This window comes from Mobula birostris, chromosome 6, assembly GCF_030028105.1.
Source record: "Mobula birostris isolate sMobBir1 chromosome 6, sMobBir1.hap1, whole genome shotgun sequence".
NCBI lineage: Eukaryota > Metazoa > Chordata > Chondrichthyes > Myliobatiformes > Myliobatidae > Mobula > Mobula birostris.
In genome coordinates, this window is record NC_092375.1 from 113158243 (window position 1) to 113184234 (window position 25992).

At 45.4% G+C, this 25992-nt stretch overlaps 1 protein-coding gene across 5 annotated transcripts in view; it reads left to right on the plus strand.

Moving 5' to 3' along the window:
* Positions 1-25992, plus strand: part of stk11ip (serine/threonine kinase 11 interacting protein) — a 147657-nt gene that overhangs the window by 74361 nt on the left and 47304 nt on the right. For 3 of the 5 annotated variants that reach the window (XM_072261034.1, XM_072261035.1, XM_072261038.1), the window contains 5 exons: positions 5974-6117; positions 7141-7318; positions 15643-15821; positions 17419-17824; positions 20714-20829. In XM_072261034.1, the coding sequence (XP_072117135.1) occupies positions 5974-6117; positions 7141-7318; positions 15643-15821; positions 17419-17824; positions 20714-20829 (1023 nt within the window). The remainder of the gene's footprint in view (positions 1-5973; positions 6118-7140; positions 7319-15642; positions 15822-17418; positions 17825-20713; positions 20830-25992) is intronic. The other 2 variants (XM_072261036.1, XM_072261037.1) reach the window with 2 other exon arrangements.

Sequence of the window (25992 nt, forward strand, 5' to 3'; positions counted from 1 at the left end):
AGAGAAATGTATACAATATACATTTTGAAATGTTTTTCTTCACAACCATCCACGAAAACAGAGGAGTGCCCCAAAGAATGAATGACAGTTAAATGTTAGAACCCCAAAGTCCGCCCCCCCCCCAGCCCCTCTCCCTCCTGCGCATAACCGGCAGCAAGCAACAATCCCCGCTTCCCCCCACCGCAAAAGAAAAGTATCAGCACCCACCACCGAGCACTCAAGCATGCAGCAGCAAAGACACGGACTTGCAGTACTCCAAAGGCTACTCATTCACCCAATATTCGACATACCACAGGCTCTCTCTCTCTCTCTCCCCCTAATAAGGGAGAAAGAGATGTCTCCGTTTCAAAGGCCCCCTTTGTTCCCATTCTTATCTTCTATCCATGCTAGTATCTTCACTGTTATAACCTGGGCTCTCGTTAAGCAGCCTTGTGTGTGGCACCTTGTCAAAGACCTTCTGAAAATTCAAATAAACAGCATCCACTGACTCTCCTCTGTCTATCCTGCCTGTTATTTCCTCAAAGAATTCTAACAGGTTTGTCAGGCGAGATTTCCCCTTAAGGAAACTATGCGTGCTTTGGTGTGTTTTATCATGTGCCTTTAAGTATATCAAATATCATCCTTAATAATAAACAGAAATGTCTTCCAAACCACTGAAGTCAGGCTAACCGGTCTATAATATATTTTCTTCTGCCTCCCTCCCTTCTTAAAAAGTAGAGTGACAATTGCAATTTTCCAGTTCTCTGGAATCATTCCAAAATCCAGTGCTTCTTGAAAGATCCATAACCTCTTTAGCCACCTCTTTTAGACCCCGGGGGCGGGGGGGGGGGGTGTAGTCCATCAAGTCCTGATGATTTTTATCTACCGTCAGCCCTTTCAGCTTCCCAAGCACCTTCTTTGTAATAGCAACTACACTCACTTTGGCCTCCTGACGCTCTTGAATTTCTGGCATACTGCTAGTGTCCTCCATGGAGAAGACTGGTGCAAAATACTCAAGTTCATCTGCCATTTCTTTGTACCCCATCACTACCTCTCCAGTGTAATTTTCCAGCAGTCCAATATCCACTCTTCCCTTTCTCTTAATCTTTATATATTTGAAAAAAACTTTTGGTATCCTCTTTTATGTTGTTGGCCAGTTTAACTTCATATTTAATCTATTCCCTCCTTATGGATTTTTAGTTGCCTTCTGTCAGTTTTTAAAAGCTTCCCAATCCTCTAATTCCCACTAATTTTTGATATATTAATGCCCTCTCTTTTGCTTTAATGCTTGCCTTTGACTTCTCTTGTCAGCCAGTGTCCTCATCCTCCCTTTAAAATACTTCTTCATCTTTGGAATGAATTTACCCTGTGCCTTCCGGGTAGCCTACAGAAATTCTTGCCATTGCTGTTTTGCAGTGATCCCTGTTAGTGTCCTCTTCCAATCAACTTTGGCCAGCTTCACTCTTGTGCCTCTGTAATTCCCTTTACTCTGCTGTAATAATGATACATCTGACTTTATCTTCTCCTTCTCAAACTGCAGAGTGAATTCTATATTATGATCACTGCCTCCAGAGTTCCTTTACCTTCATAATAAAAATCTGTTCAGTGCACAACACCTAATCCAGGATTGCCTTTCTCCTACTGGGATCAACCCCAAACTGCTCTAAAAGGACATCTTTTAATCATTCTACATATTCCCTCTCTTGGGATCCAGCAGCAACCTGATTTTCCCAATCTACCTGTATATTGAAATCCTCCATCACTATCGTAACATGGAGCCAGCCATGGATAACTAAGGAAATAAAGGAAGGGATCAAACTAAAAGCTTGTGTGTACAAAGTTGTCAAGAGTAGTGGGAAACTGGAAGACTGGGAAAACTTTAAAAAGCAACAAAGAACCACTGAGCGAGCAATAAAGAAAGGGAGTGTATTGTATCTAAGTTTGCTGATGACGGTAAATTGAGTGGTAAAGCAAATTGTCCAGAGGATATGGAGAGTCTACAGAGAGGTATAGATAGACTAAGCGAGTGGGCAAGGGTCTGGCAGATGGTGTACAATGTTGGTAAATGCAAGGAAGGTAAAATGGAAGATCAGATTATTATTTAAATGGTAAAAGGTTGCAGCATGCTGCTATGCAGAAGGGCTTGGGAGTGCTTGTGCATGAATCGCAATAGGGTGGTTTCCAGGTGCAGCAGGCTATCAAGAAAGCAAAAGGAATGTTGGCCTTCATTGCCAGAAGGATTGAATTTAAGAGCAGGGACGTTACGCTGCAACTGTACAGGGTATTGGTGAGACTGCACCTGGAGTACTGTGTGCAGTTCTGGTCTCCTTACTTGAGGAAGGATATACTGGCTTTGGAAACAGTGGAGAGGAGGTCCACCAGGTTGATTCCAGAGATGAGGACAGATTGAATTGCCTGGGTCTGTACTCGCTGGAATTCAGAAGAATGAGAGGAGATCTTATATAAACCTACAAAAATTATGAAAGGAGTAGATAAAGAGGCAGGAAAGTAGTTTCCTCTAGTAGGTGAGACTAGAACTAGGGGGCATAACCTCAAGATTTGGAGGTATAGATTTAAGATGGAGTTGAGGAACTGCTTTTCCCAATCTGTGAAATTCTCTGACCAATGAAGCAGTGGAGGCTACTTTAGTAAATGCATCTAAGACAAGGTTGGATAGATTTTTGCATAGTAGAGGAATTAAAGGTTCTGGAGAGAAGGCAGGTAGGTGGAAATGAGTCCATGGTCAGATCATCCATGATCTTATTGAATGGCAGAGCAGGCTCGATGGTCCAGATGGCCTACTCCTGCTCCCATTTCTTATGTTATTGCTCTTTTTGCATGCCTTTTCAATCTCCCTTTGTTATTTGTATCCTGCATCCTAGATACTATTTGGAGGCCCGCGTATAACTACTATCAGGGTTTCTAATGTGTGCAGTTTCATCATTCTACCCACAAGGATTCCACATCTTTCAATCCGGTGTCATCTCTGTATAAGCATTTGCCCAGATGTACTTGATCCTGATGGCAAAGGTCTCTTGTTACTAACCACACACTACACAAGGGCATTGCCTGTGGTGCTGTCTTCTCACTGGGCTGAATATCAGAGGGTGTCTCACTGCTTGTTGCCTGAAGGCACACCTTGGATTCGCCTTGCATTTTACCCACCCTTCAAAACCCATGGTTCACTCCACAGCACTGGGACCTCGTACACTCGCCTTACAACAGGCTTGGCACATGCTTCCACTTGTGAGCCATGCCTGCCTGGCAACGTGTAGAGGCGCGTGTTGCATTCCATGGTACGTTGAGTGGCCGTCAGCGTGGTGGCAGGCAGCGGGATCACACTCAGCATTACGTCCTTGGGCTGCCACTCACTGTTACAGTCTCACAGGAGCCACGGCTCTAAAGAAGGAAAATCACTTGTGTTCACTAACCACCACAAAATGCTGGAGGAACTCAGCAGGTTAGGCAGCATTCATGGAAATGAACAGTCAGTGTTTTGAGCTGAGACCCTTCATCTGGACTGGAAAAGAAGGGGGAAGATGCTGGAATAAGAAGGTGGTGGGGGGGGGGGGAGAGAAAGGAAAACATGCTAGAAGGTGAAACCAGGTAGGTGGGGGAAGGGGAATGAATTAAGAAGATGGGAGGTGGTAGGTGGAAAAAGCACAGGGCTAGGGAAGGAGGATTCTGAAAGAACAGGAGAGTGGGAAGGAGGAGGGGTGCCCGGGAGAGGTGAGGAGAAGATTGATTCTGGCATCTTCCCTCTTCTTTTCCTCTCCTGGTGAGGGGTTTAGGCCTGAAGCATCAACTGTTCATTTCCACAGATGCTGCCTGACCTGCTGAGTTCCTCCTGCATTTTGTGTGTGTTGCTCTAGATTTAGAGCATCTGCAGAATCTCTTGTTTATGAGCACTATCCATGACCTGATTTATCTCTGCTCCAGCACACTGGGAGGAACAGAGACTCATCGCTTATGCATGCAGCCCCCCCCTTGTGTGTGCAACTACAGTAACATGCCTCATAAAAGCTAAACCCTGCTGTGCTTGCTTTGACCCTGCAATCAGATGGTCCATGTTCTTTGCTGTAGCAGTGCCCTTGCTGAAGGAGCTTGATGCTGAAGTTTGTTAGTGTGCTTGGCACCAAGCTTAACTTCTTAAGCAGACTCTTTGCACTCGCTCATTCTTTCCCAAGAGCCTGTTAGAATGTCCCTCAAAGTAATTCTCCGATTTCCATTTGAAAAGCTCCCGTTGTATCTGACCCTACCACCCAGCGTGTCCCAGATTACTGCAGCTAACCTGTTTCAAAAAAGCTCTCGCAATACCTGCTTCCTTTGCCCAATGAACCGTACCACCAGGCACCCCACCTGTTCAACCCTACCCTAATCACAGGACAATTTACAATGACCATTTATCCAGTTAACCAGTACGTCAATGGACTGTGGGGGGGTCGGGGGGGGGGAACCGGAGCACCTGGAGGAAACCGATGCATTCACAGAGAGGAACGTTCATACTCCTTCCAGCTGATGTTGCAATTGAACTCCAATTCCCAACACCCTAATGCTGTCTGTTCTCTGGTTGCTAATGCATCTCTCAGTGGAAGTAAAGCATTTAAAAAGTCAAGTTCCTTTTCTACAGTGCTTCTCATTCACTCAGTGTCCCAGGAACTTTCATAGACAATCAAGCCAGATTAGATTGCCTTTATTTGTCACATATACATCAAAACATTGAAGCATACAGTGAAATGCATCGTTCGCGTTATTGACCAACACAGTCCGAGGACTGTGCTGGGAGCACCCCATAAGCATCGACATGCTTCCATTGTCAATGTAGCATGCCCCACAACCTAACCCTAACCTGGAGGAAACCCATACAGTTCTGTTGAGAAATACAAACTCCTTAAAGACAGCAGCAGGAAATTGAACCCAGATCGCCTGTGCTGTGCCACATGCCTCATCGCAGTGCCTGTGGGCCTGAATCAGTGTCTGCTGGAGGATTGTCCTGGAGAGTCTTTGGAATGTGGGAGGAAACCAGAGCGTCCGGAGGAAACTGGCAAAGCCATGGGGAGAACATCCTTACGGGCCATGGCAGAAATTGAACCGATGGGTGATCGCTAGCATTGTAAAGCATTACGCTAACTGCCATGCTACCGTGCTGCCTAACTCTTCCTGCTCAATAATCTGAGGAAAGGAGGCCTGTGGCAACTCTCAATGGCAGAACTCTGATCTGCCGTCGTCCACAGTGTCTCCAGGTTGAGCTGGTTTGAGGTGGTTGAGGAGAGCTGCAAGATAGTAAGATTCAAGTTTATCTGTCAAATGTACGGTGAAACATACGGTGAAGTGCGCTGTTTACATTGTAAGGAGTTTGTACATTCTTCCCCGACCACATGAGTTTCCTTCGAGTGCTCTGGTTCCTCACACACTCCAAAGATGTTCGAGTTGGCACAGCCCACAAGTGTCGCCACACATTCTCGTGTCCACATGACATGCCGGCAACACTGGGCAGAACAACACAGAACACAACAACAGGAAAAACACCCCAGTTCCTTCCCGCTCACCCACGCACATACACAGTTCTTTTACCCCAGCGCAAGCCTCCAGCGGACGTGGACTCGGGCCTGTAGATCTCGGACCTGCCAACACCACAATGGGGTGACACAGAGGCATAATGGTTAATATAATGCTCTTACAGCACAGGCGACCTGGGGTTCGAGTCCTGTGGCTGTCTGTAAGGAGTTTGTACGTTCTCAGTGGGTTTCCTCTGGTTCCAGTTTTCAAGTTGTACCAGTTAGTAGGGTAATTGCTCACATGGGAGTAATTAGCGGCACATTCGGTCAGAAGGGCCTGTTAACGTGCTGTATCTCTAAATTTAAAAAAAAAATCTGTGGTGATCAGTGACCAGATCCTCCCCAGCTGCAAGCACAGCAGTATGCTCGTATGAGGTATATGCTGTGCCTCTCCCAGCAGTCCAGGTTCCTCATAACACAGTCTTCTTTATTGCAGGAAAATAATTCTGAGTCTTGCCTTTCTCGGCAGAGCAGAGGCCGGCTTCTTCCCTCAGTGGAGTGCTGCTTTAGTTACATCCGCAGGGACAAACGCAAGCGCAAGTACGTCATCATGGATACAAATCCCCAGGAGGCCTCTCAGGTGAGCATCTGGGAAGCCTCTTGTCACCATACCTGGTCTTGGAAAGAAATGGATGTAGAACTGGATTTGGAATTGGTTTGTTATTGTCACGTGTATTGGGATGCAGTGAAAAGCTTGCCCTACATACTGTTCATAAATATCATTCATTACACAGTGTATTGAGGTAGAGAGAGGGAAAAGCTGAGTCCATAGTAGAGACTGCCAGTGATCATTCTTGGAAAGCATTGTGGGAGTTTGGGCATTAAGTTACTCAATGTGCAGAAACTTTTGACTCAGCAATGAGTGTAAATCCTAAAGAAGTTATGTTTCCCCTTTGGATGTCCCCCGCACTCTCTCCCCCTCCAGGCATCTCCCCCCACCTCACTCCATCGGACAGCTTCTCTCCCTTACTCTGGACGGTACCCCCTCCCTGGAAGGGAGTACATCTTCTTCCGTCAGTGCCCTAATGTAATGTTACAACCAGCTCCATCACCCCTCCCCATCTTCAAGGGCATGCTTTCTCCTCATTGCTACCATCAGGGAGGAGGTACAGGAGCCTGAAGACACTCCTTGTTTTAGGAACAGCTTCTTTCCCTCCACGAACACTACCTCGTTACTCCTTTGCACTTTTTCTTTATTTTGTCATTATGATGATTTTATACATTGTACTGCTGCTGCAAAATGGCACATTTTGCGATATACAATATGTCAGTGATAATAAACCTGATTCTGAAGTGGTGGATTCAGGTTCAATTTCAACATTTAAGAGAAGGTTGGCTAGGTACATGGATGCGAGGAATATGGAGAGTTATAGTCTGGGTGCAGGTCAATGGGACGAGGCAGATTATATCCAGCATGGACTAGACGGGCCAAAGGGACTTTTTGTGCTGTCGTGTTCTATGATTCTATGACTATAACTGAATTTATAAAGTCTCCTTAGGTCCTGTTCTGATTGAGGAAAATCCTCTTGCCCTTGATTACATTGTGAGGTGCCACGTTTCCTGGCCTATGCACTAATGATTTCTGCACGCTTTACTGTTGCAGACCCTGATTAAGATCCTGACTGAAGCACTGGAGGCCAGGCAGCAGCAGTCGGAACCGGAGGCTTTCTCCAGACTTCAGTGCCTAAAGTGTCGCCACGAGTTCGAGGAGCTACGAAGAACCAGGAGACTGTCCGAGAGCCCGTCCCTCAGACAGGGGGATGGCCAGGACCACCCAGACAGTGAGTAACCCTTCACTGTGCTGTCCCTTGGAAGGAAGATCTAAAATGTCACATTGTATCCCCTCTCCTGTGGTTTATTGGATCACAGGGTATGGATGCAAGTGGACAGGGCCCAGGGGTTTGCAGTAGAACAGCAAAAGCTTAGAGGTGCAGGTAACTCCATCTACTGAAAGTGACAACACAGTGGTGAAGAAGGTGTTATGTGATGCTTGACTTAATTGGATAGGGTATTGGGTTCAAGAGCAAGGATGTCATGTTACAGCTATAGTGAGACTGTTGGTGAGATTGTTCTCCAGTTCCATCGCATCCTTCCTATCCTTCTCCTCCTTAAGCCCATCGCCCCTGCAGCATCAGCCACTGACAGCAGCTTGCCAGAGTCCTGTGTCCTGGGGCGATAGAAGGGTGATTGGCCCTCTGACTTCTGTTTTCACCACATGACTTCCTGGGTCTTCTAGGCGAAGATCCTCAGGCAGTGTTTGCAGGCCATTGCTTCCTACAGAGCACAGTCTAACATCGTGAATGGGTGTGATGCTTCACTCCCAGGTGAGCTCAACACGCTTTGAAAGGGAGAATAAAGCTACACCTGTATGAATGCCTGCAGCATCCAGTGACCCTGTGATCTCTGTCAGGAGGGTGAACCCTGTCATGGCCTCGGGCCTTGATGGTAGGGGTCTGAATGCCTGTGCCAACCAACTGCAGGAGTGTTCATAGACATCTTCAATTTCTCACTGCTGCAGTTGGAGGTTCTCACCTGCTTCAGAAGGATGACAATCATACCAGTGCCCAAGAAGACCAGAGTGAGCTGCCTCCAAGACAGTCATCCATAGGCACTCATATCTGCTGTGGTGAAGTGCTTTGAGATGTTGGTCATAGCTAGAATCAACTCCTGCCTAAACTAGATTTGTGCAATTTGCCTGTCACCATAATAGGTCTATAGAGGATGCAATCTCACTGGCTCTCCACTCAGCCCTGGATTATCTGGGCAAGAGTAATGCCTACGGCAGGCTACTGTTTAGCAACTACAGCTCAGCATTCAACACAACAAAACCTGGGTCTCTATACTTACCTCTGCAACTGGATCCTTGACTTCCTCACCAGGAAACCACACAGTGCAGATCGGAAATAACACTTCCTTCTCACTGACAATCCACACTGGTACACCACAAGGATGTGTGCTTAGCCCACTGCTCTGCTCTCTCTATACCCATGATTGTGTGGCTAGGCACAGGTCAAAGCGCCATCTATAAATTTGCTGACAACAGAACTAATCTTGGCAGAATTTCAAATGGTGACATGGAGGCATACAAGAGTGAGATAGATCAGCTAGTTTAGTGGTGTCATAGCAAAAACCTTGCAATGAATGTCAGTAAGACCAAAGAATTGATTGTGGTCTTCAGGAAGGGGAAGTCAAGGAAACAGACCAGTCCTCATCAAGGGACTAGAAGTGAAGCAAGTGAGCAGTTTCAAGTTCCTGGGCGTCAATGTTTCTGAAGATCTATCCTCAGCCCAGCATATTGCTGCAATCAGAAAGGTGTACACCAGAAGCAATATTTTATTAGGAGTTTGAGGAGATTTGGTATGTTGCCAAAGATGCTCACAAATTTCTACAGATGTACGGTGGAAAGCATTCTAACTGATTGCATCACCCTCTGGGATGGGGGGAGGGAGGGGTCACTGCACAGGATCAGAGAAAGCTGCAGAAAGTTGTAAACACAGCCAGCTCCAACATGCACACTAGCCTCCCCAGCATCAAGGACATCTTCAAAAGGTGGCATCCATCATTAATGACCTCAATCGCTCAGGACGTGCCCTTTTCTCATTGCTACCATCAGAGAAGGAGCCTGAAGACACACACTCAACATTTCAGGGACAGCCTCTACCCCTCCGCCATCAGGTTTCTGAATGGACAATGAACCATGTACTCTACCTCAGTATTTCGTTCCTCTCTGTTTGCACTACTTATTAATATGTATTTGTGTATGCATATGTACTGCAGCTAGATAACACAAAATGGATTTTAGAGTTGGGTGAGGGAAGGTGGGGCAGTGGTAATGACTAAGAGAAAACTGCTACACTACTGGAGAAGTTGCAAAGGAGATTAAGAAGGAAGTGCATCAAAGATCCCACCATCCAGGTATTGCCTTCTGAGTCCTGATGAAGGGTCAACTCTTTATTCCTCTCCATAAGATGCTGCCTGACCTGCTGAGTTCCTCCAACACTTTGTGTGCATTACTCTGGATTTCCAGCATCTGCAGACTCTCGTGTTCATGCATGTCTTTGCAGCAATCAGGAGGTACTGAAGCCGGAAGTCCCACACTACCAGTTTCAGGAAACGCATACTTCCTTTCAACCATTTGGTTCCTAAGCCAACTAGCACATTTTGAATCACTGCACCTTAGCAACCCTATGGCCACCTTGATCATCTTGTACTACAATAGACTTTATTTTGTTTTAATTGTGTTTGTTGTTAATTAGTTTTTCTTGTAAATGCTGCTTATTTGATGCTTTTTACCCACGATGCTGCTGTTGCATCCGTCCATCCATGGATTTGTGCAGATGACAGGAAACTCTGTTTGACTTTGAGTCTGCTGCCTCACCGAGCCAGAAACCCAGGTTCGATCCTGACCTGCAACACTGTCTTTCTGCCTGAAGCCCTGTGAGTTTCTCCTGAGTGCTCTGGTTCTTTCCCACACTCCAAATGCATACGGGGTCACTGGCTTAACTGGTCGCTATGAATTTCCCCCCATGTGTGGGTGAAGTGTAGAATCTGGAGAAGCTGCTGGAAACATGGAGAGAATAAGTAAGATGGCACCAGTATAAATAGGTACATATATTCAGCATGGATTAGATCCAGGGACTTGCACGTCTCTGTCACAAAAAGATATTCTCTTAGCCAGTCTTCCGTCTGTGGACATATATGATTGAGGCTCACAGCGGGTCTTGGCCCAAAACATCAAATTGTTTATACTCCTGCATAGTTGCTGTCTGACCTGCTGAGTTCCTCGAGCACTTTGTGTATTTATGATTGATGCTGCTGTGTTGCAGTGCTGTATCATACCACTAGGTGGGGGTAGTTCCCTGTCTGCCTGTATTGTTAGCAATGCCTTGAATTTATCCCTTATTTAAATAAAAGTAATCTTCCACCGCTCAGATGGTCAGTCCCAAGCACCACAGAGAGGCTAGTGATCTCTTAGTGCTATTTGGTGTTGGTTGCAGAGAGACTCTGACTGGACATTAAAGGGGAATACTTGTGGTGGAATGAGGGTGGTGTGAGTGTGAGATGAGCTGCCAGCAAAAGTCATAGTTTCATAGAACACTGTAGCAAAGGAACAGGCCCTTCAGCCCATCTAGTCCATGCCAAAATGTTGTTCTGCCTCATCTCAATGGCCTGCACCTGGACCATATCCATCCATGTACCTATACAAACTTATCTTAAATGTTGAAATCAAACCCACATTGACCACTTTGCTGGTAGCTCACTTCACACTCACTACCCTCTGAGTGAAGAAGTTTCCCCTCGTGTTCCCCTTAAACATTTCATCTTTCACCCTAAACCCATGACCTCAGGGTCTAGTCTCACCCAACCTCAGTGGAAAAAGCCTGTATGCATTTACTCTTATTTATCCCCTCATAACTTTCTATATCTCTATCAAATCTCCCCAGATTCTCCTGTGCTCCAGGGAGTTACGTCCTAACATATTCAAGCTGGTGGTGGATGAGGGTTCAATTGCAACATTTAAGAGAAATTTTGATAAGTACATGGATAGGAGGGTTATGAAGGGCTTGGAGCCAGGTACACATCAATGGGACTAGGCAGAATAACGGTTTGGCATGGACTAGATGGGCTGAAGGGCCTATTTCTGGGCTGTAGTCCTCTATGGCTCAATGAGAGGAGGAGGAGACACAACAGACTGCAGATGCTAGAATCTGGGGAAGCACACAGAAAGCTGAGGTGTTAGTGTGTGTCTTGAACTCAGCAGGTCAGGCCACATCTGTGGAGGGAAAAGAGACAGTCGAATCTTGGGTTGAGGCCCTTTGAAATCCCCGGTACCCAAAGGTCTAAACAGGGTAAGAGTCTGCTGTGGCTCTGTGTCGAAGTCTCATCTAAGGGGCAGAATGTTGTGTGTTCGAGTCCCACTTCGCAAACGTGAGGACAACATCAACACACACTGCAGGTCAGGCAGCATCTGTGGAGGGAAATAAACTGTCGACTTTTCAGTCTGGGACCCTTCATCAGCATTGGAAGTAACTCTTCTTCCACTTGCAGGCATAAGTGCTAGTTGGGGGATTGGTGGGGAGGGGTCAGTGGACAAAGGAAATCACAAAAGGGGGTGATCCCTGCAGGAAGCAGAGAGTGGGGGGTGGGGGGAGAAGGTGTTTGGTGTAGGGTTCTGTTGAAGATGGTGGAAGCTGCGTAGAGCTATATACTGAATGCGGAAGCTCATAAATGAAATGGATTGTCAGGTTCATGTCATGTTGTTGTATTTACCCATTAAGAAGTGTACTCTTCCACGTGGCTGACAGATCATGAACTCAGTGAAAGTTGCCCTTGATTGGTCAGCTAGCACATCGAGGTGTCCGTTGAGGTATGCTGCTGACTGGCATATTGCGGGCTGCAGAGATGCACTGAAGCTTGGTGCAGCCACTGCAAAGACTCTGGGGACTCGGTAGGGTTCTCCGGCTACTGGAGACGGATGGGCTGGGTTGGGTGAAGAAACCCCTGTTATTGTAGTAGTGCACCACCCCAGGGGGCAGCGTGAGTGGCAGCAGTGTGGGGATGTAGTAAAGCGTTGGCTGTCAAATTCAGTACTGAATGAAAAGGCATATTCTTGTAAATAAGTGGTTTATTATTAATAAAAGTTTATTTTAGTAGAAAAAAATACCCCTTAAGTAAAGAACTTTTTACTGAGACAGCTGGTTTCCATTTACACTTTAACCACCCGCTCTCTTTTGATTCCTACAATAGGATCAAGAACAGCCCACGCTTGAGTATTGTATTCAGTTCTAGTCACCTTATTATAAGAAACGTGGAAGCTTTAGAGAGGATGCAGAGGAGATTTACCAGTGTGCTGCCTGGATTAAAGAAAATATTTTATGAGGATAGGTTGAACAAGCTCGGGCTTTTCTCTTTGTAGCAAAGGAGAGGCGACTTGATAAGAGGTGTACAAGATGACAAGAGGCATAGGTAGAATGGACATCCTTTTACCTAGAATAGAAATGGCTAATGTGGAAGGCATAATTTTAAGGTGACTGGAGGAAAATATAAAGAGGATGTCAGAGATACTTTTTTTTGTACAAGAGTGGTGAGGATGTAGAATGTGCTACCAGGAGTGGTGGTAGAGGCAGATACATTGGGAACATTGAAGAAACTCTTAGATAGGCACATTTATGATTGAACAATGGTGAGCAATGTGGGAGGGAAGGGTTAGGTTGATCATGGAATAGTTTAAAAGGTCATCATGGACTGAAGGAACTATACTGTGCTGTAATGTTCTATGTTCTGTAACAACCTGCAGGAAACATAAAGTTGTGGCGGTAGGGGATTTTAATTTCCCACATATTGATTGGGACTCCCATACTGTTAGGGGTCTAGATGGTTTAGAGTTTGTAAGGTGTGTTCAGGAAAGTTTTCTAAATCAATATATAGAGGTACTAACTAGAGGGGATGCAATATTGGATCTCCTGTTAGGAAACGAGTTAGGACAAGTGACGGAAGTGTGTGTAGGGGAGCACTTTGGTTCCAGTGATCATAACACCATTAGTTTCAAGTTGATCATGGACAAGGATAGATGTGGTCCTAGGGTTGAGGTTCTGAACTGGAAGAAGGCCAAATTTGAAGTGATGAAGGACCTAAAAAGTGTGGATTGGGACAGGTTGTTCTCTGGCAAGGATGTGATCAGTAAGTGGGAAGCCTTCAAAGGAGAAATTTTGAGAGTGCAGAGCCTGTATGTTCCTGTCAGGATTATGTATGTTCCTGTCAGGATTAAAGGCAAAGTGAATAGGAATAAGGAACCTTGGTTCTCAAGGGATATTGCAACTCTGATAAAGAAGAAGAGGGAGTTGTATGACATGTATAGGAAACAGGGAGTAAATAAGGTGCTTGAGGAGTATAAAAAGTGCAAGAAAATACTTAAGAAGGAAATCAGGAGGGCTAAAAGAAGACATGAGGTTGCCTTGGCAGTCAAAGTGAAGGATAATCCAAAGAGCTTTTACAGGTATATTAAGAGTAAAAGGATTGTAAGGGATAAAATTGGTCCTCTTGAAGATCAGAGTGGTCGGCTATGTGCGGAACCAAAAGAAATGGGGGAGATCTTAAATGGGTTTTTTGCGTCTGTATTTTCTAGGGAAACTGGCATGAAGTCTATGAAATTAAGGGAAACAAGTAGTGAGATCATGGAAACTGTACGGATTGAAAAGGAGGAGGTGCTTGCTATCTTGAGGCAAATTAAAGTGGATAAATCCCCAGGACCTGACAGGTTATTCCCACAGATCTAGAAGGAGACTAGTGTTGAAATTGCAGGGGCCCTGGCAGATATATTTAAAATGTCGATATCTACAGGTGAGGTGCCGGAGGATTAGAGAATGGCTCATGTTGTTCCGTTGTTTGAAAAAGGATCGAAAAGTAATCCGGGGAATTATAGGCCGGTAAGTTTGATGTTGGTAGTGGATATTGGAAGTAGTACTAAGAGACAGAATCTACAAGCGTTTGGACAGGGACTTATTAGGGAGAGTCAACATGGCTTTATGCGTGGTAGGTCATGTTTGACCAATCTATTGGAGTTTTTCGAGGAGGTTACCAGGAAAGTGGATGAAGGGAAGGCAGTGGGTGTTGTCTACATGGACTTCAGCAAGGTTCCACATGGGAGGTTAGTTAGGAAAATTCAGTCGCTAGGTATACATGGAGAGGTGGTAAATTGGATTAGACTTTGGCTCAATGGAAGAAGCCAAAGAGTGGTAGTAGAGAATTGCTTCTCTGAGTGGAGGCCTGTGACTAGTGGTGTGCCACAGGGATCAGTGCTGGGTCCATTGTTATTTGTCATCTATATCAATGATCTGGATGATAATGTGGTAAATTTGGATCAGCAAATTTGCTGATGATACATAGATTGGAGGTGTAGTGGACAGTGAGGAAGGTTTTCAAAGCTTGCAGAGGGACTTGGACCAGCTGGAAAAATGGGCTGAAAAATGGCAAATGGAGTTTAATACAGACAAGTGTGAGGTATTGCACTTTGGAAGGACAAACCAAGGTAGAACATACAGGGTAAATGGTAAGGCACTGAGGAGTGCAGTAGAACAGAGGGATCTGGGAATACAGATACAAAATTCCCTAAAAGTGACGTCACAGGTAGATAGGGTCGTAAAGAGAGCTTTTGGTACATTGGCCTTTATTAATCAAAGTATTGAGTATAAGGGTTGGAATGTTATGATGAGGTCGTATTAGGCATTGGTGAGGCCGAATCTGGAGTATTGTGTTCAGGTTTGGTCACCAAATTACAGGAAGGATATTAATAAGGTTGAAAGAGTGCAGAGAAGGTCTACAAGGATGTTGCCGGGACTTGGGAAACTCAGTTACAGAGAAAGGTTGAATAGGTTAGGACTTTATTCCCTGGAGCGTAGAAGAATGAGGGGAGATTTGATAGAGGTATATAAAATTATGATGGGTATAGATAGGGTGAATGCAAGCAGGCTTTTTCCACTGAGGCAAGGGGAGGAAAAAAACCAGAGGACATGGGTTAAGGGTGAGGGGGGAAAAGTTTAGAGGGAATATTAGGGGGGCTTCTTCACACAAAGAGTGGTGAGAGTGTGGAATGAGTTGCCAGAGGAGGTGGTAAATGCGGATTCTTTTTTAACATTTAAGAATAAATTGGACAGATACATGGATGGGAGGTGTATGGAGGGATACGGTCTGTGTGCAGGTCAGTGGGACTAGGCAGAAAATGGTTCGGCACAGCCAAGAAGGGCCAAAAGGCCTGATTCTGTGCTGTAGTTTTTCTATGGTTTCTATGGTTTTTCTAACCTCTTCTGAGATGAGGTCTTCAAACTGGAATATTTGGAATTCTCTGCCTCAGGCTGTGGAGGCTTGTTGAAAACTGAGATTTATAGAGCTTGGCACAGAGGAATGTTTGAGTGATGCGGAAAAGTGGGCTGAGGTGGGAAATTAAAGATTATAATTATTCCTTATGTTCTGTCTGGAGACTTTTGCCTCTTGCCTATTGTTCTGGGGTTGAGCGCTTTACCCCGTGTGAAGGAGAGAAGCCTTCCTTCAACGGTGGGCATGATTGCAAACTCATTGCTCTGAAGTGTGCTCTCTTTGTTTCCTGCAGCCGAGGTCTCATCGCCAGCCTTGCCGGCCTGCCCCAAGTGTGCCAGTGATCACGTGGTCATCTTGCCGAGCAAGACAGAGATGCGCACCAGTACACCTGTCCTGCCCGAGGAAGGGGAGCTGAGACAGGACTTCAGAAAGATCCCGTCCATGGACAACGACCACACTGGCAGCCTGAAGGTACAATGCACAGCGCATCTCCAGAGTTCTGGTGTCAGAAGTCGGAGATTTGGAATCTATGGCGATCAGGAAGAGAGGGATTGGAGAGATCGTAGAGGCATATAGCATAGAAACAGGCCCTTTGGCCCACATGTCTATGCTGACCATTAAACACATCTACTAATCCCATTTACCAGCTTGTAGCCATCTCTGCATTGCTGATTCAAGTACTTACCTCAGTACTTAAATAGACCATAAGACCGGAGCAAAATTTGGAGAGGGACAGAGGAGGTTTCTGAGAATGATCCTAGGAATGAAAAAGATAATGTATGAGGTTAACTTGGAGAGGATTGGAATATTAAAGTAAGGATGAAATGCTAAGACATTGTAAGGTATTGGTTGGACTACATATGGAGTATTATGAACAGTTTGGGGCCCTTATTTAAGAAAGGATGTGTTGGCATTGGAGAGTGTCCAGAGGTGGTTCATGAGAATGATCCCAGGAATGAAAGGGTTAACACATGAGAATTTGATGGCTCTAGGCCTGTACTCACTGGGGTGGGGCTGGGAGAATCTCACTGAAACCTACCAAATATTGAGTGGCCTAGATAGAGTGGATGTGGAGAAGATGTTTCGTATTGTGGAAGATTCTGGGACCAGAGGGCAAAGTCTTCCTTTTAGAACAAAGATGAAGAGGAAGTTCCTTGGCCAGAGGGTGGTGAATTTGTAGAATTCATTGCCACAGATGACTGTGAAGGCCAAGTCACTGGGTATATTTAAAGCAAACATTTATGGGTTCCTGATTAGTAAGGGTGTCAAAGGTTATGGATAGAAATTAGGAGAAAGGGTTTGAGAGGGATAATAAATCAGCCATAATGGAATGGCACAGCAGACTTGATGGGCTGAATGGCCTAATTCAGATTCAAGTTTATTTATCACATATACAGTGCATGGAAGCATACCATGAAATGTGTCATTTGCGTTAACAACCAACCCAGCCCAAGATGCTTCCTTTGACAAGGTGGCAGAGTAGTGTAGTGGTTAGTGTAACGCTATTACAGCTGCTGTAACCCAGGTTCAATTTCCACTGCAGTCTGTAAGGAGCTTGTACGTTCTCCCCGTGACCACTTGGGTTTCCTCCGAGTCTTCTGGTTTTGTTCCATCTTTGGAAGTTGGGTTAGTAAGCTCTGGGCATGTATTATCGGTGCCAGAAGCATGGTGACACTTCAAGGCTGTCCCCCAGCACATCCTCACTGATTTGATGTAAATGACACATGTTACTATGTGTTTCAAGCACATGCGACATACAGCTAATTTCTCTCACCAAAGGCTTGCAAGTTCGTAGATTAATCGGCCACATGGATGTAATTGAACACCATGAGCTCATTGGGTGGAAAGAGCCTGTTACCATCTCTAAATAAAAAATGTGTCAATGCTTCAGGACTAGCCCGCCCCTATGTTTTATGGTCTTGTAGAAGCTGGTGATGAGGAGGGATTGATGCATTATTGGAAGGTTTGGGGTGAGATGTGGCTGAGATATAAATTTGGTTCTCCACCAGTCAGCTCCTGTGTTGCAGATATTTTCTAATCCACGGGTGGTTTTGTCCGTTTTGTGCAGAGTGTCGAGTCCCTCGGTGGGGCAGGAGCACCAGGCGACGATTCTCTGGCAGCTTCAATCGTAGAGCCGGAGTGCAGTGCCTTCACAGGCGGAAAGACGGCTAGCTTCTACCTGGACTGTGAGCAGACCTGCAGCAGTGTCAGCACCAGGGACGGTAGCCAGCTGTCAGACAGTTCGGGCGCTGAGGAACAGGTCCCAGCCACATCGGATCCCTTCGTGCTCAGGGCCACTGGGGTCACGTCCAGCCCAGGCCTGAATAGCAGCCAGCTTGGCCAGAGGGGAAGTTCAAACTCACTCTGTGGCAGCCTGACCTGGGCATTCCGCTACAGCACGCCAGTGGGGTCCACACTGACCCGCCACTCTCCCTACTCTGACAGTGGAGACGATGCCCCTGGACCCTGCAAAGGTTAGCAGCATTGTTAGCCACTACAACACACGTTCTCACTATTTATCTCTTTGTTCTCAGAATTATAATGTATATTTATACATCTGTATTTGCACAATTTGTCATCTTTGGCTGTTTGCCAGTCTTTATTTATGTATACAACAGGAATTCTGCAGATGCTGGAAATTCAAGCAACACACATCAAAGTTGCTGGTGAACGCAGCAGGCCAGGCAGCATCTGTGGGAAGAGGTGCAGTCGACATTTCAGGCCGAGACCCTTCGTCAGGACCAACTGAAGGAAGAGTGAGTAAGGGATTTGAGAGGGGGAGGGATGGAACCAAGAGCTGGACAGGTGATTGGCAAAAGGGGATACGAGAGGATCATGGGACAGGAGGTCTGGGAAGAAATACGGGGGGGGGGGACCCAGAGGATGGGCAAGAGGTATATTCAGAGGGACAGAGGGAGAAAAAGGAGAGTGAGAGAAAGAATGTGTGTATAAAAATAAGTAACAGATGGGGTACGAGGGGGAGGTGAGGCCTAGCGGAAGTTAGAGAAGTCGATGTTCATGCCATCAGGTTGGAGGCTACCCAGCCAGAATATAAGGTGTTGTTCCTCCAACCTGAGTGTGGCTTCATCTTTACAGTAGTCTACGCTCTGTCCGCCAGAGAAAGCAGAATCTCCCAGTGGCTACACATTTTAATTCCACATCCCCTTCCCATTCTGACATGTCTATCCACGGCCTCCTCTACTGTAAAGATGAAGCCACACTCAGGTTGGAGGAACAACACCTTATATTCTGTCTGGGTAGCCTCCAACCTGATGGCATGAACATCGACTTCTCTAACTTACGCTAAGGCCCCACCTCCTCCTCGTACCCCATCTGTTACTTATTTTTATGCACACATTCTTTCTCTCACTCTCCCTTTTCTCCCTCGGTCCCTCTGAATATACCTCTTGCCCATCCTCTGGGTCCCCCCACCCTTGTCTTTCTTCCCGGACCTCCTGTCCCATGATCCTCTCTTATCCCCTTTTGCCAATCACCTGTCCAGCTCTTGGCTCCATCCCTCCCCCTCCTGTCTTCTCCTATCATTTTGGATCTCCCCCTCCCCCTCCAACTTTCAAATCCCTTACTCACTCTTCCTTCAGTTAGTCCTGACGAAGGGTCTCGGCCTGAAACGTCGACTGTACCTCTTCCTAGAGATGCTGCCTGGCCTGCTGCATTCACCAGCAACTTTGATGTGTGTTGCTTTATTTATGTATAGTTTCCTTTCTTTAGCTGGAGGGCAGTGAATCTGTGGAATTCATTACCACAGACTATATTGGTGGGATTCCAATTAAATGGGCCATTGGTTAATTGGGACAGCAGCTTATTTGGGACAATGCTTGAAGAACGAAAACTAATCAAGAAAATAGCTGGGATTTCCTTCGTTTATTTTGAGACTATTGCTGAACAGATTCTTGCTAGCATCAGTCACATGCACTTGCGTGGCCATCAGACTACACTGCGCTTAGAGCAATCAGTTTTTAAGTAGCGTCAGTTGCGTGTGTTTGTGTTCAAAAAGCAGTGATATTTGTCGCTGATAGTTGGTGAGAAATGAGCAGTAAGATGATTCAGAACAGTTTTGCTCACCGTGGTTTCAAGCATTCAGGCTTAGAGATGCCAGAAATAGCTGGGAGAGAAAATCACAAACACAAGAAAATCTGCAAATGCTGGAAATCCAAGCAACACACACAAGTTGTTGGAGGAGCTCAGCAGGCCAGGCAGGAGAGTCCTGATGAAGGGTCTCGGCCCGAAACGGCGACTATACTATTTTCCATAGATGCTGCCTGTGTCCTAGTCTTAAGTCTGTGAAGTTTCCATGTCCTCCTTGTGTCCACAAACGTTTCTCCTGCATCCTCCCACATCCCAAAGACTTGCCGGTTGGTGGGTTAATTGGTCATTCTAAATTGCCCCAAGTATGTAAGTGAGGAGTAGAATTTGAGGGGAGTTGATGGGTAAAGATTAACATGGTATTAGCATAGGACTGGTGTAAGGAGAGGTAGGGCAAACTTGGGTTGTTTTTCTGGAGCAGTGGAAGCTGAGGGAAGAACTGATAGAGGATTGTAAAATTATGAGAGTAATTGATAGGGTAAAGTGTCAGAATCGTTTTCGTCAGAGTAGAAATATCAAATGCTAGAGAGCATGATCTTCTGTGAAGGGGAAAGTTTAAAGGAGATGCAGGGGGCAAGTATTTTTTTTAAACAGAGTATGTCTAGAGCAGACTGTCGGGAGTGGTGGTGGAAGCACTCCTGACAGTCCGTACTGGAGTGTCTGTGCCAAGGAGGTGTTTAATGCACAGGGATGTATATGGACCATGTGCAGGCAAAGCAGATGAATTAAATTTGGCATCCTGTTCAGCACAGACATTCTGAGCGTGAGGGCCAGTTTCTGTGTCGTACGTGAACTTAATAAGAAACGCGGATGTGACAGATGATCTTTGTCAACATGGAAAACTGCAATACGGTCATATTTCTGGAAATGCAATCCCTCTAATGTGGGGTGTGCTGTACGTTTCTTCCTCCAGATGAGTCCACAACTAAGGCATCGTAACTCAAAGGTTTAGGCATTTAGGACTGAGATGAGTATTTTCTTTAGGGGAAATTGAATTTCTGAATCATGTCTAAAAAGATCAATAGAGTTCTGAATATTAGAGTAATTGTAAGATATGGGATAGGGCCTGTTTCTGTGTACAGCTATATCAGATCTCCCCTCCCTCCTACACGCTAAGGAAAAAAATTCTAACCTATCTAACTATTCCCTTTAACTCAGGTCCTCTAGTCCTGGCAACTTCCTTGTAAATTTTCTCTGGGTTAGCTTTGGTTTGTTTGCTGGTATCTGTGGTTGTTAACTGCTACCTCTTGCTTCTCCAGGGGATGATTTTAATCTGTCTGTTGAGGATTTTCAGACTATTGACCATAGGCTGAAACTCTTTCTTGATGTGGAGATCTTCACTGAGGACAAGGAAGAATACCAGTGCTTCGTCAAGGTAGGGGGAATATTGCATCATGGAGATTGTTGGCAGACTCTTGTGCATTTGGGAACAGGTTGTACGGACTCATCGTGACTGAGTACACGGGGTCAGCTGCAGTTCAATAGGTTGCATGGTCTTGGCAAAATGGTAGCGGAGTCAAGATCCTCACTATAGAGAAGTGAGCACGTTATTGGTTGTTTTCACAACTGCTGTGGCATTTAGTGGAGGCTATTCCCGAAAGCATCTCTCACATCTGCAACCTCAACAACCAAGAAAGTAAAAGACTTCAACTTGAAACGTAGGTCAATTTATTGTCATATACAGAGTGAAATTCCTTGCTGACATAAGCTCCCAGTGTCAAAACCATCACATTTTCTCTTTGGAGACAAGAAGGATGAAAGGTGACTTTATAGCAGTGTAGAAAGTAAGAACCATAGATTGAGAAGACAACCAGATTTTCCCAGGGCGGCAATGGCTAGTACGAGAGGACGCAATTTTAAGGTGATTGGGGGTCTGTATGGGGGGGGGGTGTCAGGGGTAAGTTATTTTTTACACAGGGAGTGGTGAATGCATAATTGAATGGTTGAGCAGGCTTGATAGACTAATTCTGCCCTGCTGGGTGTGTTGGTAGACATAGATACATTAGGGACATTTTTAAGATGCTCTTAGATATGTGCATGGATGATAGAAAACTGGAGGGCTTTGTAGGAAGGAAAGGTTCGGTTGATCCAAGAGTAAGTTAAAAGGTTGATACAACATCACTGTCCATATTCTATGTTCTATATTTTTAGGAGGTTGGTGGTGTTGTGGACAGTGTAGAAGGTTGTCAAACTTCACAGCAGGACATTGACAAGATCCAGAGTGGGGCTGAGAAGTATTAGATGGGGTTCCATCCAGGAGAAGGTGAAGTGATGCACTTTAGAAGGTTGAACTTGAAGGCAGAGTACAGGGTCAAGAGCAGGATTCATGGTAGTGGAAGAACAGGGGGCTCTTGGGGTGCACGTCTTCAGATCCCTCAAAGCTACCACACAAGTTCATAGGGTGGTCAAGAAGGTGTACTCATTAGTTGTGGATTGGATTGAATTGAAGAGGTAATGTTGCATCTCTGGTTGGACCACACTTTGAATATTGTGTTCAGTTCTAGTCACCTTATTACAGAAGCAAGTGGAAGATGAAGAGGAAATTTACCAGGATGCTGCTTGGATTAAAGAGCAAGTCTTGTATAGGTTGAGTGAAGTAAGGCTTATCTCTTTGGAACGAAGGAGGATGAAAGGTGACTAGGTGGAGGTGTACAAGATAAGGGGCACAAATAGAATGGATGGTAAGAGACTTCTCCCCTAGGTCAGAAATGGTTAATACGATGGGGCAATGCTTTCAGGTGATTCTTGGAACATATGGGCAGATGTCAGAGGCAGGTCAGGGGGATGACAGTTTCTTACACAGAGTGTGAGTGCATGGAACACGCTGCCAGTGGGTGTGGTAGGGTCCGATACATTCGGAACATGTAAGCGACTCTTAGATGGGCACACGGATGAAAGAAAAATAGAGGGCTATGTGGGAGGGAAGGGTTAGATTGATCTTAAAATAAGTTAAAAGGTCGGCACAGCATTGTGAGCCAAAGGGTCTGTACTGTGCTGTGGTGTTCTATGTTTCAATATAGAACATATTTAACCAAATCAGGAGCACTGTGCACTGTAAAGGTCTCCTTATTTAAGGAAGGATGTAACTACATCAGAAGCAGTTCGGATAATGCTGGGAAGGAGCAGCCTTCTTGTGAAAGGGTTATGCTGTCCAGGAGTGATTCTGTCAAGTCAAATCGATTTTATTGTCATGTGCATATGTGCGGTGAGATTAACATACAAAGAAAATCTTGCCTGCAGTGGTATCACAAGCATGGAGAGTCAGACAAACCACAGGATATATGAACTATACATAGATTAAACTAAATTTATTATCCAAGTGTGTTTTATGTTGCCATGTACTTCACTGAGATTCATGTTCTTGTTGTCATCGTCCTTTGCCCGTTACACCGTTGGCGTTTGGGGCAGCAATGAATGCCCTCTATCTCTGGCAGCATTCACAGCTTCCTGCATCCTGTCAGACATGCAAGTCCTGGGTGGCGACTCAGGAATACTGTCATACTCAGATATAGAAGGATTCTTTCATTGCTGTTTCTCTACTAATTTTGTTTTACCAATCAGGGTTGATAGCCCTGAGCTGAATCCCTGAACTTGGAGGCCTGTGGACCACTCTTCGTCTCTACCCTTTGACCTGTTTGGCGTGGGTGACCCTAACAAGAGACAAAGCATAAACTCCTGACTCCAGCCAGCATAGCTCTCTGGGTCATTGAGGCAAGCAAGCCTCCAAACCACGACAAGGTTGTGGCCTCCTGGAGGTCATTTTCTTGTAGAAAAAAAAAGAAATATAGGTACAATAAAATGTGACAGAATAGGATACTTCAACTGACAACCAATGTGCAAAAGAAGGCATTCTGTGCAAATAAAATAGTCATACTTTATTGATCCCGGGGAAAATTGGTTTTTGTTACAGTTGCACCATAAATAATAAATAGTAATAAACCATAAATAGTTAAATAGTAAAAAGTAAATTATGCCAGGAAATAAGTCCAGGACCAGCCTATTGGCTCAGGGTGTCTGACCCTCCAAGGGAGGAGTTGTAAAGTTTGATGGTGTGACGACAAACCAAGTTATCAGACGATTGATGCTAATGAGAGAGATAAGGGAGACAATGGAGAAATGTTCAAAATGTTAATGAGAGAGGAGAGAGAGAGAGAATGGAAAAGAAACACAATTCAGAATATTGACAGACCGGTTGCTTTGAACCTGAACTGTTTGAAGTTTGATGGACAGGCGATACCCCAGCAGGGGGATAAAAAGAGCAGGTTCGCTAAGGCACGGCACACACCACGAGATCACGAGATAACGAGACCCTGGAAGAGCGGTGTGCCCCCACAAGTTGGTGACAGTTTGGAGGTCCGGTTCGCGGGAACCGACCATAGACGCACAGGGTGAAAAGGTACGATCGGTGGGAACCTGGTGTGTGTGTCCGCCCTTGCCTGGGTGCCGGGTTCACCGCGGAAGATCGGTCGTATCCGGAACGGAGGGGTCACAGTCGGTGACCACAACGGGATAGAAGACATAAAAGGGTCCGCCCGAAACCACCTGTGAACATCAAAAGTCTGCCTGAATCAAATTTGCATCTCTCTCTCTATCTCTCTCTCTCCAATGGCACAACAGCGATTGCTGCGAACTGTACTCAGCTGAACTGAACTCTGCGTCACTTAAGACTGATCATTTTACCCCTAGACTGCGATAGAGCTTGGTTGATTCCTATTACCCTAGTTCTGTGTACATATGTGTTTTATCATTGCTAACCTGTTGCATTTATATCCTTACGATTAGAGTACTGTGTTACTTATTTCTTTAATAAAACTTTATTAGTTTCTAGTAAACCAGACTCCCAACTAGTGGTCCATTTCTGCTGGTTTGGCAACCCAGTTACGGGGTACGTAACAATGGCCACAGGCAGGAATGACTTCCTATGATGCTCTGTGTTGCATCTCGGTGGAATGAGTCTCTGGCTGAATGTACTCCTGTGTCCACCCAGTACATTATGTAGTGGATGGGAGACATCGTCCAAGATGGCATGCAACTTAGACAGCATCCTCTTTTCAGACACCACCGTCAGAGAGTCCAGTTCCATCCCCACAACATCACTGGCCTTACGAATGAGGTTGTTGATTCTGTTGGTGTCTTTTACCCTCAGCCTGTTGCACCAGCACACAACAGCAAACATGATAGCACTGGCCACCACAGACTCGTAGAACATCCTCAGCATCGTCCGGCAGATGTTAAAGAACCTCAGTCTCCTCAGGAAATAGAGACGGCTCTGACCCTTCTTGTAGACCGCCTCAGTGTCCTTTGACCAGTCCAGTTTATTGTCAATTCGTATCCCCAGGTATTTGTAATCCTCCACCATGTCCACACTGACCCCCTGGATGGAAACAGGGGTCACCGGTACCTTAGCTCTCCTCAGGTCTACCACCAGCTCCTTAGTCTTTTTCACATTAAGCTGCAGATAATTCTGCTCACACCATGTGACAAAGTTTCCTACCGTAGCCCTGTACTCAGCCATAGTTGGATGCAGAGTCATCAGAAAACTTCTGAAGATGACAAGACTCTGTGCAGTAGTTGAAGTCCGATGTGTAAATGGTGAAGAGAAAATACTGAGAGTAGGAGGTGCAGTGTCCTAGAAAGTGAATCTGTAGTGTGTAGGATCAGTTCAGAGTTGAGTTGAGTGAAGTTATCCACACTGGTTCAGGAGCCTGATGGTTGTAGGTTAATAACTGTTTCTGAACCTGGTGGTGTGAACCTAGGGCTCCTGCACTTCCTTCCCGATGGTAATAGTGAGAAAGTCATGGCTTAGATGGTGGGGGTCCTTGACATGGATGCTGCTTTCTTGTGGCAGCACTTCTTGTAACTATATTCACTGTGATGGACTGGGCTGTGTCCACTACTTTCTGTAGTCTTCTTCCATTGCTGGGCATTGGTGTTCCATACCAGCCTGTGATGCAATCAGTCAGGGTACTCTCCACTGTGCATCTACTGACGTTTGTCAAAGTTTTTGAAGGCATGACAAATCTACACAAACTTTTAAGAGTAGAGGCACTGTCGTGCCTTCCTCGTGATGGCGCTTAATGTGCTGGTCCCTGGACAGATCCTTTGATATGTTAGTGCCAAGGGATTAAAAGGTACTGACCCTCTCCACTTCACAACACTGAAGAAAAAAGACTTTGTACTGATTTCTTGTATTGCACGCAATGTACAATAAGAGAGGGTTCCACAGTAGTGCAAGAGTTCCATTGCTGAAGTAATGATTAGGCTCATGTAGATTGGTTCCAGAATCTTATTGTTGTATGATAATAGCTGGTAATAGTATAGGGTTATTATTGTCACATGTACCAAGATAAAGTGAAAAGCTTGTCTTGCATATGTTCATACAGATCAATTCATTGCTGTGCATTGAGGTAGAGCAAGATAAAACAATAACAATGCAGAATACTGAGAAAGTGCAGTGCAGTTGAATGAGAAAGTGCAAGATCATACCAAGGTAGATTGTGAAGTCAAGAGTCCATCTTATTGTACAAGAGATCTGTCC